Below are 15,458 nucleotides of genomic sequence, written 5' to 3' on the forward strand. Positions count from 1 at the left end.
TCTAATTATTATTTTCTAATATTATTTACAATAGCAATAATAATTGTTTTTATTATTTGATAAATAATTTGACCAACTTCAATAAAGAAAACACCAACACCCACTTCTCAATTAATGAGGAACTTAAGAAAAACACGTTATGTTAAATGGGTGTTTCTCTATTTTTAAGTGGTTGAAATTATTGATTAACCCAATAATCCATCACATGTTGGTTAAGTTTATTTACAAACTTGTACGCATGAGGCATCTAATGTAACAACCCTGGTGTAGATTTGGATTAGGATTTAGAATATAGATTTGGTATATGATGGTCCTAACGTTTTCTTACATCCTCTGCGACATGATCACGTTACTTACTCTTTGCTTCTTAGAGTGAAGACTATTCCCACAAACTAACACGAGTCATTCAAGCATGTTTTGTTCTCACTCACATGCATCTTATGAAAAAATTGAAGAGATCACTTTACATAGAATTATTTAATGCAAAACACATTTAATTATAGAATTCTTATGATTAAGCTACTAAAAAAAGTAGTGTGGCATAGATAGTAACTTTCACTTTTTTTTGAAGTCTTTATTAATCAATCTGATCCAGATATGTTATTTTTCCATTATGGCATTGCATTTTCCCAAACCCTAAACCAATTAAAATCCAACCACTTGTTTGGTGAAATTTCTATTTCCATCTTTGCCCTTCAAATCCCCACCCCAAATTAAGTCCACATCTCACACACCAGCAACTGCAAGGCAGCAAATGTGGCTTTTAAGACAACAAAAGTCAATTATGAAAATTTTATTTTCTGTGAGGATTGGATTATTTCCTTCAAATTCAATATTTATTTCCTTAAAAAAAATAAAATGATAAAAAGAAGAGAAAGGCCATATAATTTCTCAACCTCCATCTAAAGCCACACCCAGAGGAGTTCTCAACTTTCAATGTGTACATTAATATGTCACAACTGCACCCATGATCCTCATAAATGCACTGCCAACCATATTAATCACTTTGTTTTTGTTTTGTTTCCTTATAAAATCTAACATCTTTGGCCTTCTCTCCATACCCACACCTCTAATTTTTCTTTTTCATCCTCAACCCATTTCGCTGCCTCTGCTTTTTGTTCCATATCCATGGCCGGCGATCTCCCTGAAGTTGTGAAGAAAGAGGAGACAGGAGGATTGAAGGTGAAAATCACAGGCAAAACCCATGTCAAACCTGGCAAGAAACTCGACAGAAAAGAGTGCCAATTGGTCACATTTGACCTCCCTTATCTCGCCTTCTACTACAACCAAAAGCTCCTCCTCTACGGCGACAATGGCGGCGAGGTTCGCTTCCCGGAGATGGTGGAGAAGCTCAAGGATGGCCTCGAGACGGTTCTCGAGCCGTTTCATCAGCTTGCTGGGAGGCTAGGCAAGGACAAGGATGGCGTTTTTAGAGTTGAGTATGACGATGATATGGAAGGTGTCGAAGTGGCTGAAGCTGTCGCCGACGATGTCTGCATAGCCGATTTGGTGGCGGAGGAAGGCACCGCCACTCTCAAGGAGCTCATTCCTTACAACGGGATACTCAACTTGGAAGGTCTCCAGAGGCCATTGATGGCTGTTCAGGTCAGAATTAAATTAATTCCATGCAGCTACTAAAACGTTTTTTTTTTTATAAAATAAGTGGGCCAGGGCCCACTTGTTCAACGATCCAAGCCCAGAGAAAAATAGTTGTAATTGGGCCATGGATCAGTCTCTAACGGCCCATTAACACCACATTCTTTTCGTCCAGCTAACCAAGCTTAAAGACGGAGTCGCGATGGGGTGCGCGTTCAATCACGCGGTACTTGATGGAACTGCCACGTGGCATTTCATGAGTTCATGGGCTGAGATCTGCCGTGGGGCCCAAGACATATCCGTCGCGCCATTTCTCGAGCGTACCAAAGCGCGCAACACGCGGGTGAAACTCGACATAACGCTTCCGCCGGAACCCGCCGCTGCCAACGGCGACTCGAAGGAAGCGGCGGCGGCGGCGCCACCGCTAAGGGAGAAGGTCTTCAAATTTACAGAAGCAGCCATCGACAAGATCAAGTCAAAAGTGAACTCAACAAACCCTCCATCGGACGGCTCAAATCCATTCTCCACTTTCCAATCGCTCTCCGTCCATATATGGCGCCACGTCACCCAAGCCCGAAACCTAAAGCCAGAGGACATCACCGTGTTCACCGTTTTCGCCGACTGCCGCAAACGCGTCGATCCGCCAATGCCGGAGAGCTACTTCGGAAACCTAATCCAAGCCATATTCACCGGCACCGCCGCCGGGCTACTACTAATGAATCCGCCGGAATTCGGCGCCGGCGTGATCCAAAAGGCAATCGTTTCACACAATGCGGCCGCGATCGATCAAAGAAACAAAGAATGGGAGAGCGCGCCGAAGATCTTCCAGTTCAAGGACGCGGGAATGAACTGCGTGGCGGTGGGGAGTTCGCCGAGATTTAAAGTGTACGATGTGGATTTCGGATGGGGAAAACCGGAGAGCGTGAGAAGTGGATGTAACAACAGATTCGACGGAATGATGTATCTGTACCAAGGGAAGGACGGAGGGAGGAGCATTGATGTGGAGATAAGCTTGGAGGAAGAAGCTATGGCGAGGCTGGAGAAGGACAAGGAGTTTCTCATGGAGAATTAGGGTTTCGCAGTGGTTGAATAAGTGGAAGACAAAATGGCAGTGGATGAAAATGGTGGGATTTTTATTTTCTTGGGGAAATTGCTTTTATATTGTTATTATGGGACTTTTTTTTACTGCAGGCGGGGGGATGAAATCAAACTAATTATCCTTTTCTTTTTCTTCTTTTCTTATTGTGCTCGTTTAACCTTGTAATATCTATGCATATTTTTAATTATGCCATATTTGTTATTAAACTTTTGGATTATATATATATATATATAGTCTTTCAAACGGCACGCCTTTCGAATAGGTGTGCTCCTGCCTCTTCCCTCTTTAGGGCTCATGTTTAAATCTGAATAGGTACAATCCAGTTCGTACGATTACTCAGGGATGAACCCAATCTGAAATGTGAACGAAAAAGAAAAGATTTACTGAATCGAACATGGGAATACCTGTTACAATATATATCAGCCAAAAAGTAATCCTTCAAGTAGTCTCAATCATTTACCCCATTTCATCGTGACAAGATCAATAAGCGGGTTAAGTTCCAAGACACTAATAGAATCATTTCTCTCCTACGAGCTTCAAACGCTAACACATAATTTTCTAAATCGACCACCTAAAAGAAATACTCCTCCATCCAAAATTGATTCTAATAACTTTATTTTTCAGCTCCAGGACTTGGAGGTCCAGGAGCTGAGGCAGTCGACTCCTCAACCTTACCTGCTTCAAGATTTTGGAGTTCGGGAGCCACCGCGACAGGTGGTTCGACGCCTCCTGTTACAAGTTCATACATGTTACAGTGATAGCGCATGTTTAAAACAAAGCTTATAAACACTAGGTTCATCCAAAAAGCTACCAAATAGGACCAAAGTGATTGGTTTTAGCAATCTTAAGGTACTCTTCAGTGGTGTATGCTTTGCTTGCTGATGAAGAATTATCAGCTGTTTATATACATAAGATAACAATCTTTCATTATCGTATAATAGTCGAGGCTGACAGAATGATGATTCTATATCCCTAATGATTGAACCCAATCGTATCATTCGTAGACACGATGCCCGACGACGAACCAAGGCTGATTACCAATATTCAATCTATCCCTAGAATACTACAAGTGCTGATAATAAATAAAAATATGGATGACAAATAAGTTAACCACTCACTTGGTTCAGCCACTGCAAAAGACTCTTCTGCTTTAGGAACAAAAGGTGGGTTTGAGAAGGTATCTGATTTGCTTGAATTGTATGAGCTTTCGACTGGACTCGAGATTTCATCGAGACCAATTTCTCGCTCAAGTGTGGTCTTGAATTCTCGAGAAACGTCCTACAGACATACATGAAGAGCAAAAAACCACAATAAGGTCTTTAAGAAGTGATGCTGGAAAATCTCAAAAACCGAAATATGATTACCTGAAGTTCTCTTATAGTGGGTTGAAATGTACGCAAGGTCTTCCCCAAAGTCCGAGCAACCTGGCATATAGACAAGTAAACTAAATTCCAGTACAACGAAAGTACTTACTGATAACCTTTACAGCAAACCTGTCCAAATGGTTTTCAGGTCTTTGTAAAGACTTGGTAATCAATGTCATTTCGAGTTTTTTTTTATACGACGCAAAGGGTCTTATTATATCCGAGATGCTCTCAATCAAAAACAAATTCCCTTTTGCTTGATGGGTGGGGTTAGGATAGTTAATGTGAGATCCTTGTGGGAGAAGGAGGTGTTTTCGGATGGGATGGCAAGAAACTAGCTTACCGTCGGGAAGGGAAGGAGCAGAAGAATCAAAGTCGATTGACCACTGACTTGAATCCATCTCCAAAGCGGAAAAGGAATTGGATGTATAGACAGGTGATGAATCAGCCACCTGAACTTTGCCTTTGGAAGTCTCCTCCCAAAAAGGGAAGGACTTTTCCCACTGGGGTAGGAAAATCATGATCGGGATAGCGGACCCAAAGTTATGGAACTTGGGTGTGGGTCTTTTGACGAAATGGAATGGCCTTATCTTTTTATTTTTTCTTTTTCGTCAATGGGTTAAGGGCGGGGGTTCCGTTATAAATTAAATATAGTATACCCAACCCGAATCAGCATATTTTTTTGTTTTACGCCCCGTAATTCTTCCTCAGCCAGGCTTCGGCAGAATAGCAGAGCAAGTACAATTATTAGTAGAATAGCAAAAATGTGTTCCTCGTCATTAATATGTTTGCTCACAGCCGGCCGGGAACCGGGAAGAGGAGAGACCAACGACGAAGCTACTAGCTACTAGAAAGAGGCCGGTAGAATGCTTCTCAGGCCTCTTTCTCTTTAATATTAGATGTCTTCCTTTGCTCTCTATATGGTGACTGACCTTGTCTTTGGGTGTGCTACATCGGTTAGAGAGGGGAACGAAACATTCCTTATAAGGGTGTGGAAACCTCTCCCTATTAGACGCGTTTTAAAACCATGAGGCTGACGGTGATATGTAATGGGCCAAAACAGACAATATCTGCTATCGGTGGGCTTGGACGGTTACAAATGGTATTAGAGTTAGACACCGAGCAGTGTGCTAGTGAGGACGCTGGCCCCCAAGAGAGATGGATTATGAGATCTCACGTTGGGTGGAGGAACGAAACATTCCTTATAAGGTGTGGAAACCTCTCTCTAGTAGACGCGTTTTAAAACCGTGAGGTTGACGGGGATACATAACGGGCCAAAGCGGACAATATATATTAGCAATGGGCTTAGGCTGTTAGAAATAGTATTAGAGCTAGACACTAAACGGTGTGCCAGTGAGGAAGCTAGCCCCTAAGGAAGGTGGATTGTTAGATCTCACATTGGTTGGAAAGGGGAATGAAAGATTCCTTTCAAGTTGTGGAAACCTATCCCTAGTAGAAGCATTTTAAAACCGTAAGGTTGACGGCGATACGTAATGAGCCAAAGCAGACAATATCAGCTAACGGTGGGCTTGGGCTGTTACAAATGGATTAGAGCTAGACACCGAGCGGTGTGCCAGCGAGGACGCTAGCCCCCAAGGAGGGTGAATCGTGAGATCCCACATTGGTTGGAGAAGGAAATGAAACATTCCTTATAACGTGTGGAAACCTCTCCCTAGTATCGAAGGCCAAGCAATAACATTAGAAGCTACCCTTCTTGACATCAACAACAATACAACCTACATATTCTCCACAGTGGCTCAAGACAATAAAGACTAGAGTATTAAGGTAAATGAAGTTTCATGTTGCTATTTCTAACTTTGATCAACAGCACAACTCCAAAGCCTAACAGATACCTTAAGCGAGAATGAAATCTAATACTTCAATATTCAGGTTCCACAACAAGTTAAAATGTTTAAACAAAAGAACACATCTGATGCAGCCAAATATTTCCAAAATTTCAGTCATCTACATGATTTATACCACTCACCTCAGCAAGGCCCTTGGGACCAAAAACCAACAGAGCCACAACCCCAATAACCAATGCCTCCGGAGCTCCAACCCCAAACAAAGATGCAAAAACAGCCTTCCCCTTAGGAATTCTCTTCCTCCTCTCTACAACAACACCATTTTAGACAACATAACAAGAACAAAGATCAATAAACGTTTAATTCAAACAAATATGAACTATTAATTGAATCAATCATCAAAAAGCATATCCATACCGGGAAACCTTCCTCTGCTTGAAATATCCAAATGCTTTAAACCACTCCATGGGGAGAAAAGCCGGAGACGCAGAGGGAAATTACACAAGGAGAGACCAATTTTGGCGGTTTTGGGGTATAAGATGGGCGAGGAAGATGAAGATGAAGATGAAGAAGATGGGGAAAATGGGAACGTGGGAACTGGAAATTTGGAGGCCATGGTTATGGGAATTATTGGGCTAACATGGGGGCATTCTTGTCCAATTGTAATTAAAAGATTTTACTAAATAATAAATTTTAAATTATTTTTTATGTAAGTGGGCCGGGTATTGGGCTAACATGGGGCCCAAGTTCACTCTTCCAGACATTATAATGGCAGAGAGGCCCAATCTAGGTATAAATTTTAATAATTCAATTTATAATTATTTTTATTTTTTATTTTTGTCTCAAAACTTAGGGGTTCAAAGTCAAAATCAAGCATGTAAGATGTTAAATGTGATAAAACCATATAATATCTAGATAGATATATAGATATATATCAAATATTATATTAACACGTACATGAAAACTATAGTCTAAATTAAATGCTTCACATGGGCTGCCAATGTTGCCCCACCTTCCCAACTCCTATATTCAAGGTACGCATTATTTATTTATTTATTTATACCCCTACTTTGCAACTATATTAATTATACAAATATTTTATTAACGCATATCATACATATATATGCCATTTTTTTTTATTTATTTAAAAGGATTTTCGTCTAATTTTTCGAATTAAAGCTTAAAAATATTAGTGGAAAAAATGATTGAAGTGACTATTTAAATGGGGAAGAGGACAATTTAAAGGGAAACAAAAGAATGAGCTAAAAATAAATAAATAATTGTAGGCATGAAGGGAACACTCTAAACCAAACCTCCATAAGTACCTAAAAAATGGAGTCTCCTACATGCATCTCTACTTTTTTTTTTTTTTTTTTCCTTTTATTATTATTATTTTTCTTTTAAAAATTAGACAGATGTCTTTAACGGCTCGTGTTTAGTTTTAGAAATTTTATATTTTATTATAAGCTTGTAGTTTATATAATTTATAAGCCGAAGTTATTAAAATAATAAGTCGAATAAGTCTCATAAATTTCAGTAACACCAAATGAATAAAAGCATATAATATTTTATAATATGTGACATTTAATTTAAATATTATAGGTCAGCCACCCACCTCCTTGATAACTCAAACATGTGGTATGCCGGTTTAGCTTTTGCAATGTGGGGCCTAGACCACACTAAGCCACCCCATAAGAGGGGTCAGTTTTGAGGAAAAATATCCAACTGTTCCACACTCTTAGTGGGCCCCACATAGATGAATTGGCCTAGTAAAAAATTAAAAAAAAAAAAAAAAAAAAAAACTTTTTTTTTTCATGTTCCCTTTTTTAGGGTTTCGGCTTTCATCTTTTTATTATTTTATAATAATAATGATAATAATAATAATAATAATAATAATAATAAATATACCTTTTCTTTTTTTAACTTGCCACACGTGTGGACATTGGTAAAGCCTAAAGGTAGCTACCAACACTTCACTTTTCCATTCCTCACCACAATCTAGTTTTAATGATATTCATCTTATTTTTCCAACTTTATGGACAAATTCATTATGGAAATAAAATAGTAATATTTATATGTTACCCAAGTTAATTATTTTTCACCATCTAGACTTAATCTTTCACGTTTTTACGTAAGCAATTCACAAATCTTACTATAACTCAATACGAGTTCAAATTTCTCCATCGAATTTTACACGTTTAGATTTGTAAGATCGAGAACCCAACATTCTTGATATGAGAGAAGGAACGAAGCAAGGAAAACTCTCCTTAACTGACGCATTTTAAAATTGTGAGACTGACAGCGATACGTAATGAACTAAAATGAGCAATATTTGCTAGCGGTGGGATTGGACTGTTACACTTAGGACCTTCATGAAAAAGACGAAACTCCGTGGGATGTTATTGATATTAAAAAGTGAAACATGTTAACTGTTAAGGAACAAAATGTTGGGAGAAAATAAAAGAATGAAGGTAGGTCAAGAATAAAGGTTAAAAAGTTAGGTGTCAATCAAAAGAGTATGAAAAAAAGGGCCTTTTTAGAGAGAGATAGAGAGAAAATGAGGGGAAGGAAGAAGTTGAGATATCATCATCATAAAGCAATTCAATAATGGGTATGAGAGAACCATTCGTGCAAGCTTAATCTAGAGAGAGAAAGTTTGAGGAAAAAAAGGAAAATAAATAAATAAATAAATAAATAATAATAAAAAGAAATAAAAAGTCACTTTCTTGACACCGAAAACCCATAATATGAAAGCAAGTGGATCTGCACACGTGCACTACATGGGGGGTAGGAAAAGGGGGTTATGCTTCCAAGTAAAAGTAACAATAAAAAAATAATATTAATGAATTGTAATTTTTTAATTAAAAAAATTATTCACTTTAAATTAAAATTACCCTCCTAATTGCTTATATTTACGTTGCTTGCACCTCTCCATTGATTCCATCACGTGCACTACTCGTGTCATCATCGTCAAATTCTATTTTAATATTTTAAATAGGTTAAAATTAATGTAAAATATATATGGAAATTAAAATTTTGACGGTAAAATAAAATATTAAAGGGTTAAAAACATGTTTCGTTTTTATTTTAAGAATGATTTGAAATCACATTTAAACAATTTTAATGAATAATAATTTAGGAAAGAGTATGTGATGGCCCACAGAATGAGAGTCACATGGGTCACGTGCCGGGGAGTACAAATCGCATAAATGAGACCACAAGGAACTCACGAGTATCTCACGCGCACCTCCTTTTGCTGTTGGAGACTGGAATTTAAAGCCCACCGTTCTGCACTTATTTCCCTATGGCACATCCTGTAATTTGTCGTAACTTCAAGGGCATTTATATCGGAGGCTCTTATGGTAATTTCCGCTCATAATTTTATTTTTTACAACTCAATAGTATTTCATTATGTGTATTATAAATTTTATGAATTTTCTAATTGAAAAACAGATAAAAAGGAATAAATATTTAAATGTGGGTCAACAAATAATGATGTGAGAGTGTGGTTTAAATTATATGAAATTGAAACAAATCTTTTTCCGACAACACCATCCGAAATTATGCGTATATTGAAATATCCCAAAAAAAGAAAATAAAACTTTAACATGTGCGAAATTACGAACGAGCCCTCATTCTCAAATGATTAAAAATTACAAACATAATCCAAGGGTTGGAAATAATTTTAAACCAAGGTAAATCGCTTGGTTTTAAAATTATTTACTCCTAATTCGTTTATGAATAAATTGTTTATTATTGTTTTTTTTAAAAGTAATTTTTAAGAGAATTTACCCACAATTACAACTGTCATCTTAAAAGACAGTTAATCTAGGTAACTCAAAGGTAAAAAAAAAGTATATTTTTGTCCATATTTCTGAAGTGGAAGTACGATGATTTTGAAATTTCTTTTTATTAACCGCAGTAAAAAGTAAGAAAATCCCTCAATTTAAGGAGGATGTGAGTGTTATGAGAGAGAGAGAGAGAGAGAAATAATATATATATTTTTGTGATTAATGAAAATAATAGCAATTATGGAGTTATCATGGCGTTGCCATTAATAAATTATGATTATGAATAATTAAAGTGGGTCCCATGAGATGTGCTAAAAATTAAAAAATTGTGGAAACCAGAGGATAAATACCGGGCGAGCCACCCAACTCAGACTTTTTATTATATGTTTATTTATTTTGGTTATTATTTGTTATATATATTTTTTTGGTAATATATAAAATCAGAAAATTCAATCTCTCTCTTTCTTGGTCTGAGTTTTTCATTTCTTAGATCAAATCCAGAAGTGGTCTCTCTTCATTTTTTTGGCTGTCAAATCTCACTGGAGAGTAATTGATTTTGCTGGCGAGTTAGCGGCGTCGATTGATCGGAAATCACGGCGAACTTGTTGAAAAGTCCGGCGGCTGAGCTCTCTGGATTGGAAGAAACTGGGTATGGGAAGCATGAACAACAGCGTGGATACGGTTAATGCTGCTGCTACTGCGATCGTCTCCGCTGAGGCTCGAGTCCAGCCTCCGACACCTCCGGTAGGTAGTTTGTTTTTTTTTCTTCTTTATTCTATTGTCTGGTTTTGTTTTGGAACTGAGAAAGTGCAGTAATTTGATTGAGAATGAAGTCTTTGATCTCGGTGTTGGTTTGCTGTTTTGAGTTTAGATGGGGAAAATCTCATCGAGGTCGGTGATCTGAACGAATTTCTTTGATTTGATAAAACTGTGTTGGTTACGCCTTTTTGATTCTATATTCTAAGATTTTGATTTGGTACTCTCTGCTTCGCTTGCTGGTTGTTGATTGTGTTGCTTTTTTGTGAAGATGTTGAATGTTAGATTCACAACAGCTTGTTGCTTAATTGCTCTAGCTGCTAGGTTGAGGATAAAGTAACTTGAAAGTTTTCTTTTAATTTGTTTTTAGAACAGAGAGTAAGGATAACATAAGGTTGTTCGGAAATTAATTTCAAGCGCGATTTGCCCGATTCTTTGCAATAACTTCACTCGAGATTTGGATTCATTCGGTGTAAGATTGTCAATATAAATGATCTTCTATCAATTTAGTTAGCGATCTTTTGTACTTTGCACCAGATTTGTTGAATTAGTTGTTTCTGATAATGGATCTTGTAGCTTTGTACAGTATATTAATTAATTCGGCTCTTCTGAGCTTCAGTTTTTTCTCTCAAGGCTGAGCTTAGCCTGGGCTGAGAATTCTTTTAATGGGGACAGACAAAACTTTGCCTCTGTTTAAAGGAAGATTCCATGCCCCAGGTTCAGTTCTTGTCCATCATACGCGTCTTATTATGGACCAATTTACTGCCAAAATCTTTAGTATTAAGATTAAGAAGTCTTTTCAAGATCTAGATCATCTACCTGAATGGATGGCTCAAAACTGAGATATCGTAGAGTTAACTTTCATTTCTCCATGTTCTTAAAAAATTTCATGCCTGTTTATCTCTTTATGGAGAACTTTTCTGAAACCACTTGGCTTTGTTCTGTATGTACACAACTTGAATTATTTATTAATCAATTTGGCCTAGAAACATGAACAGTTTGGATTTTGAGAAGCTTGATTTTGAATTAATGAAGAAAGGTTTTCCCCATCCTCTTCCTTTCAGCCTATTCTCTATTGCCTGACATGAGAGGCGAGGAAGTAATAACATATTTTGTTAACACAGCATAATCGGTGGCTATCAGCCTTTATAGAGCTCTATACCTGCTGAAGTTCTTACATTTCCGAACAAGTGTTTTAATGCTGCTCTGATGGCTTGAAAACTGTATTTTAGCTAGAGTGGAATCGTTGTTCAGTTTCTTGTGGTTTTTTCATTTATATTCTCCTGTTATCTGACTTCAGAAACGAAGATGGGGGAGCTGCTGGAGTCTGTACTGGTGTTTTGGAAATGGTTCGCAGAAAAACAATAAGCGTATAGGTCATGCTGTGCTTGTTCCAGAACCTGCAGTATCTGGGGCTGTTGCCCCTGCTGTTGAGCATCGTACACCTTCAACCACCGTGGTATTGCCTTTCATAGCCCCTCCGTCTTCTCCTGCGTCTTTCCTCCAGTCCGAACCTCCATCAAATGCTCAATCTCCTGCTGGATTACTATCTTTAACTGCTCTTTCAGTCAATAACTACTCCCCAAATGGACCTGCATCCATTTTTGCAATAGGCCCTTACGCATATGATACCCAGTTGGTCTCACCTCCAGTCTTTTCTGCCTTCCCCACTGAACCATCGACTGCCCCTTTTACTCCTCCTCCTGAGTCCGTGCAATTGACCACACCCTCATCTCCTGAAGTACCATTTGCTAAATTGCTGACATCTTCTCTGAGCCATACTAATAAAAGTTTTGGGACTAACCAGAAGTTTGCACTTTCACATTGTGATTTCCAGCCTTATCAACCCTACCCAGGAAGCCCTGGTGCCCATCTTATATCACCTGGATCAGTAATTTCAAACTCTGGTACATCTTCTCCTTTTCCTGATAAACATCCCATTCTTGAGTTTCGCATGGCAGATGCTCCGAAGCTCTTGGGTCTCGAACATTTTACGACTCGCAAATGGATCTCAAGAATGGGTTCTGGATCTTTGACGCCAGATGGTACTGGTTTAGGTTCTAGGTTAGGTTCAGGAACTTTGACCCCTGATGGTATGGCTATGGGTTCGAGATTGGGATCTGGATCTGTGACGCCAAATGGTGTGAGGCAAGATTCAAGATTGGGTTCTGGAACCGTTACTCCTGATGGTTTGGGGCATGCCTTGCAAGATGGTCTACTGTTGGACAGCCAAATATCTGAGGTGGCTTCCCTTGCCAACTCAGAAACTGGATGTCAAAATGATGTGGCAAATCATAGGGTGTCATTTGAGTTGACTGGTGAAGATGTTGCGCGTTGTCTTGCAAACAAGTCAAAGCAAACAAGCACAAACTCTCAAAACAAAAACAAAGAATCGTCGAAAGAAGCTGAAAGTTGTGAGTTCTTTGACATCAAGACTTCCACAGCACCGGATAAAACTTCAGCAGAGGATGATCAATGCTACCAAAATCAACGAGCCGTAAATCTTGGTTCGTTCAAAGAGTTCAACTTTGACCAAACCAAAGGAGAAATACACAGCACAGCCTCCATTGGTGCAGAATGGTGGGCCAATGAAAAGGTGGCTGTGAAGGAAGCTAGTCCAGGCAACAACTGGACTTTCTTCCCAATGTTGCAACCTGGGGTCAGCTGATTTTGACATGGATGTCAACAGTAGAAAGAAACGAAGAAGAAACAACAACCCACCTTTTGAATGTACATTTGAATGTAATCATCCTTTGGAGATGCAACTTTTAGGACCTGTGATCTCAGATAACAGATGGAATGATTTGGAGGAAAAGAATGTTTTTCAAAGTTGCCTTGTGAAAACACTATTCAAATAGACAGCAGAAAGAAAGTAGTTATTAGGGATAACTAGTGTGGGTACTGAAGGAGCATTCTTTGTCATAGCTCAAGGAGTATATCATTCATAATCATAGGATCTTTGAAGTGCTTTATTCTTTCTTGTCTTGTATAATAATAAGAAATTTCATTCTTCCCCAACAATGAAAACTTCCTTTCTGGAAAACTCCGGTGATTTTAGTTTACTTAGCTTCTTCATATGTCCACAGTGCTAAACATTTATCTTAATTTTAGAGTTCTAAGTCAGTTTTCTGCTCTTCTGCCTACAAAAACAACTCTCCCTTTGTGTTAGAATGGACCTTCTTCTGGGCTCAAGGCAAGGAAAACTTCTGGGAAAAACAACTCTCCCTTTATGTTAGAATGGAGACAGCCCAAAGTTCATTTTGACAACTTCCAAGTCTATACAGGACAAGGCTGTTCTTTTGGGCTGTCCCCATCTAAACAGAAACTGCAAAGGACTTCCTTCTCAAGGCAGGGAATGAATAGTTGATCTAAAAAGGTATAAACAGTATTTTGATGCTGAATTATTGACTTTGGTTGATTTTGATCTCCATATTTTAACATGTCCATTTTTCATTCTTGTAGGTTTAAGAAGCGACTATTTTGATCTCTAGAACAAAATAACCACTTTTTAAATAAGGATCCAAGTGGACGTACGAAAGTATACGACGTTAGAAAACGTCGAGAGCTTAATGTGAAAGAGAGGAAAGTTCAGCTCAAAACAAGGGGACCCAGCTATGTCAAGAGAAACTGACAATTCAGCTACCTTGAGAAAGCCACATTTATAACATTCTTCTTCCCAAAACACCACACGGTTTACAGAGAAGGATAAAGGTCAATTGTGGAGGCAAATTGCGATTTAAAGCAATTGCAAGCAAACCCTATCCCGCTTCCACTTGCCCCAACAAACACTTCAGCCTGTTCACTGGCAGAGTGGGGCTTTTCCATTTAATTTTTCTGTCATCTCATAACTGCGTGACTTGGAGAATAGGCTCCATGTGAATCTTTCTTTCATACCTCCAGAAGCTACCGCCTTTGTCACATTATATTTTCATAAAGATGGAAGTTGAATGTTACCATCATTAAAAAGAATGTTGAACGAACTTTAGAGGTTCGTGTCTATATTGTCTATCACAACTTTCGAGCTTTAACGCGTGTATAATTAGTTCTTAAACTTTCCTTTGTAGGTACATGTGAACTATAATGGTGTCTAACAAGTTGGAGGGTATCACTATTTTAATGATTTATATATTTAGCCAAGTAGTTAGTAGTATACTATTCAAGGTATGGTAGCTCTTCTTGGCGGTTGAGTTTAGGCAGCTAGTGATATGGAATTCATGTGCAGTCGGAGGTTCCTCGGGGTTGTCTCGTTCTTGCTCTTAGGAGCAGGCTACCTTATTTAAGTAACTGGTATTTGAGTCAGGTTTGTAACCTCGACTAGCTATGCTCGTCTCCTTTGAGACTAGATATCTTGAGTAGGTGCTAAGTGATAACACGATAGAGTCTAATACCTGTCCAAATTTTTTTTTTTTTTGTAGAATCTTTTAGTATTATAGGTCGAGAGTTGGAGGCTTCCACCAATGTAATGTTTTGAAAAGAAAAAGGAAAGGCTACCAAGAGGCTGCAGACTTTTTTTTTTATTTAAAAAAAAATATTTTTATTTACTTTAATACTTAACCTTTAAATTCTAGTTTCTTTAATCTTACTTGTAATTTTTTTAATTTTTAATAAAAAAATTATTTTACTTTTTAATAAATTGTAATATTTGAGGTTTTATTAATGCATATTGACCTGTAAATCACTCAAATTTTATTTTATTTTATAATTAATTTATATTCATAAAAATATTGTGATAATGCAGTAGCCTTATCCTTAGATACAATTCAATAGGTTGGTGCTGCCTAACCTATAGCAACAAAATGAAGGGAAATAAAATATTGTTATTTTCTATTATTAAATAAACATTAATAAATAACTTGAGCGGTAAATTAATATAAATTGAGTTAAGTTCAAATGAAGACAGTATAAGTTAGGTTGGTTAACGAATTCTACTAAAACTATATTGGTTCAATTGAACGAACTAATTTTAAAAAATAAAATTTTATTTATAATATATATATATATATATTATATATATATATATATATATATATATATATATATATATATA

General features: G+C 37.6%; 3 protein-coding genes across 5 annotated transcripts; 2 read left to right on the top strand and 1 right to left on the bottom strand.

Annotated features, from left to right (window-relative positions):
- Positions 1–1,086: 1,086 nt before the first annotated feature.
- On the top strand, positions 1,087–2,938 carry PEL3 (HXXXD-type acyl-transferase family protein). The gene is made up of 2 exons (XM_023696644.2): positions 1,087–1,605; positions 1,772–2,938. Exons 1-2 carry the CDS (start codon positions 1,129–1,131, stop codon positions 2,666–2,668), a joined length of 1,374 nt encoding a protein of 457 aa, XP_023552412.2. The 5' UTR covers positions 1,087–1,128; the 3' UTR covers positions 2,669–2,938.
- A 78-nt stretch (positions 2,939–3,016) lies between these two features.
- LOC111810081 (sec-independent protein translocase protein TATB, chloroplastic) lies at positions 3,017–6,505 on the bottom strand. 3 transcript variants are annotated; one of them, XM_023696649.2, is made up of 5 exons: positions 6,282–6,505; positions 6,047–6,171; positions 4,060–4,119; positions 3,814–3,973; positions 3,017–3,048 (listed from the first exon to the last, which is right to left on the bottom strand). In XM_023696649.2, the coding sequence occupies exons 1-5, from the start codon at positions 6,478–6,480 to the stop codon at positions 3,032–3,034; spliced, it is 561 nt and encodes a 186-aa protein (XP_023552417.2). In that variant the 5' UTR covers positions 6,481–6,505; the 3' UTR covers positions 3,017–3,031. The 3 variants fall into 3 exon arrangements, 2 of the variants coding, with proteins under 2 accessions (XP_023552417.2, XP_086973746.1); XR_015411750.1 differs by lacking the exon at positions 3,017–3,048 and adding an exon at positions 3,057–3,359 and having other exon boundaries at positions 3,422–3,973; XM_087117620.1 differs by lacking the exon at positions 3,017–3,048 and adding an exon at positions 3,057–3,424.
- Positions 6,506–10,072: 3,567 nt separating this feature from the next.
- On the top strand, positions 10,073–14,207 carry LOC111810082 (uncharacterized). The gene is made up of 3 exons (XM_023696650.2): positions 10,073–10,399; positions 11,712–13,787; positions 13,874–14,207. Exons 1-2 carry the CDS (start codon positions 10,307–10,309, stop codon positions 13,077–13,079), a joined length of 1,461 nt encoding a protein of 486 aa, XP_023552418.2. The 5' UTR covers positions 10,073–10,306; the 3' UTR covers positions 13,080–13,787; positions 13,874–14,207.
- Positions 14,208–15,458: the final 1,251 nt, after the last annotated feature.

This window comes from Cucurbita pepo, chromosome 14, assembly GCF_057944985.1.
Source record: "Cucurbita pepo subsp. pepo isolate OVF chromosome 14, ASM5794498v1, whole genome shotgun sequence".
NCBI classification, from domain to species: domain Eukaryota; kingdom Viridiplantae; phylum Streptophyta; class Magnoliopsida; order Cucurbitales; family Cucurbitaceae; genus Cucurbita; species Cucurbita pepo.

Excerpts from the sequence above, each read along its gene's own strand:
- LOC111810082 (XM_023696650.2), top strand. The coding sequence starts at position 10,307 with ATGGGAAGCATGAACAACAGCGTGGATACGGTTAATGCTGCTGCTACT. Across the intron at positions 10,400-11,711 it reads TCCAGCCTCCGACACCTCCG|AAACGAAGATGGGGGAGCTG; the intron begins GTAGGTAGTTTG and ends ATCTGACTTCAG.
- PEL3 (XM_023696644.2), top strand. The coding sequence starts at position 1,129 with ATGGCCGGCGATCTCCCTGAAGTTGTGAAGAAAGAGGAGACAGGAGGA. Across the intron at positions 1,606-1,771 it reads GGCCATTGATGGCTGTTCAG|CTAACCAAGCTTAAAGACGG; the intron begins GTCAGAATTAAA and ends CTTTTCGTCCAG.
- LOC111810081 (XM_087117620.1), bottom strand. The coding sequence starts at position 6,480 with ATGGCCTCCAAATTTCCAGTTCCCACGTTCCCATTTTCCCCATCTTCT. Across the intron at positions 4,120-6,046 it reads GTCCCAAGGGCCTTGCTGAG|GTTGCTCGGACTTTGGGGAA; the intron begins GTGAGTGGTATA and ends TCTATATGCCAG. Across the intron at positions 3,974-4,059 it reads CCACTATAAGAGAACTTCAG|GACGTTTCTCGAGAATTCAA; the intron begins GTAATCATATTT and ends GTATGTCTGTAG.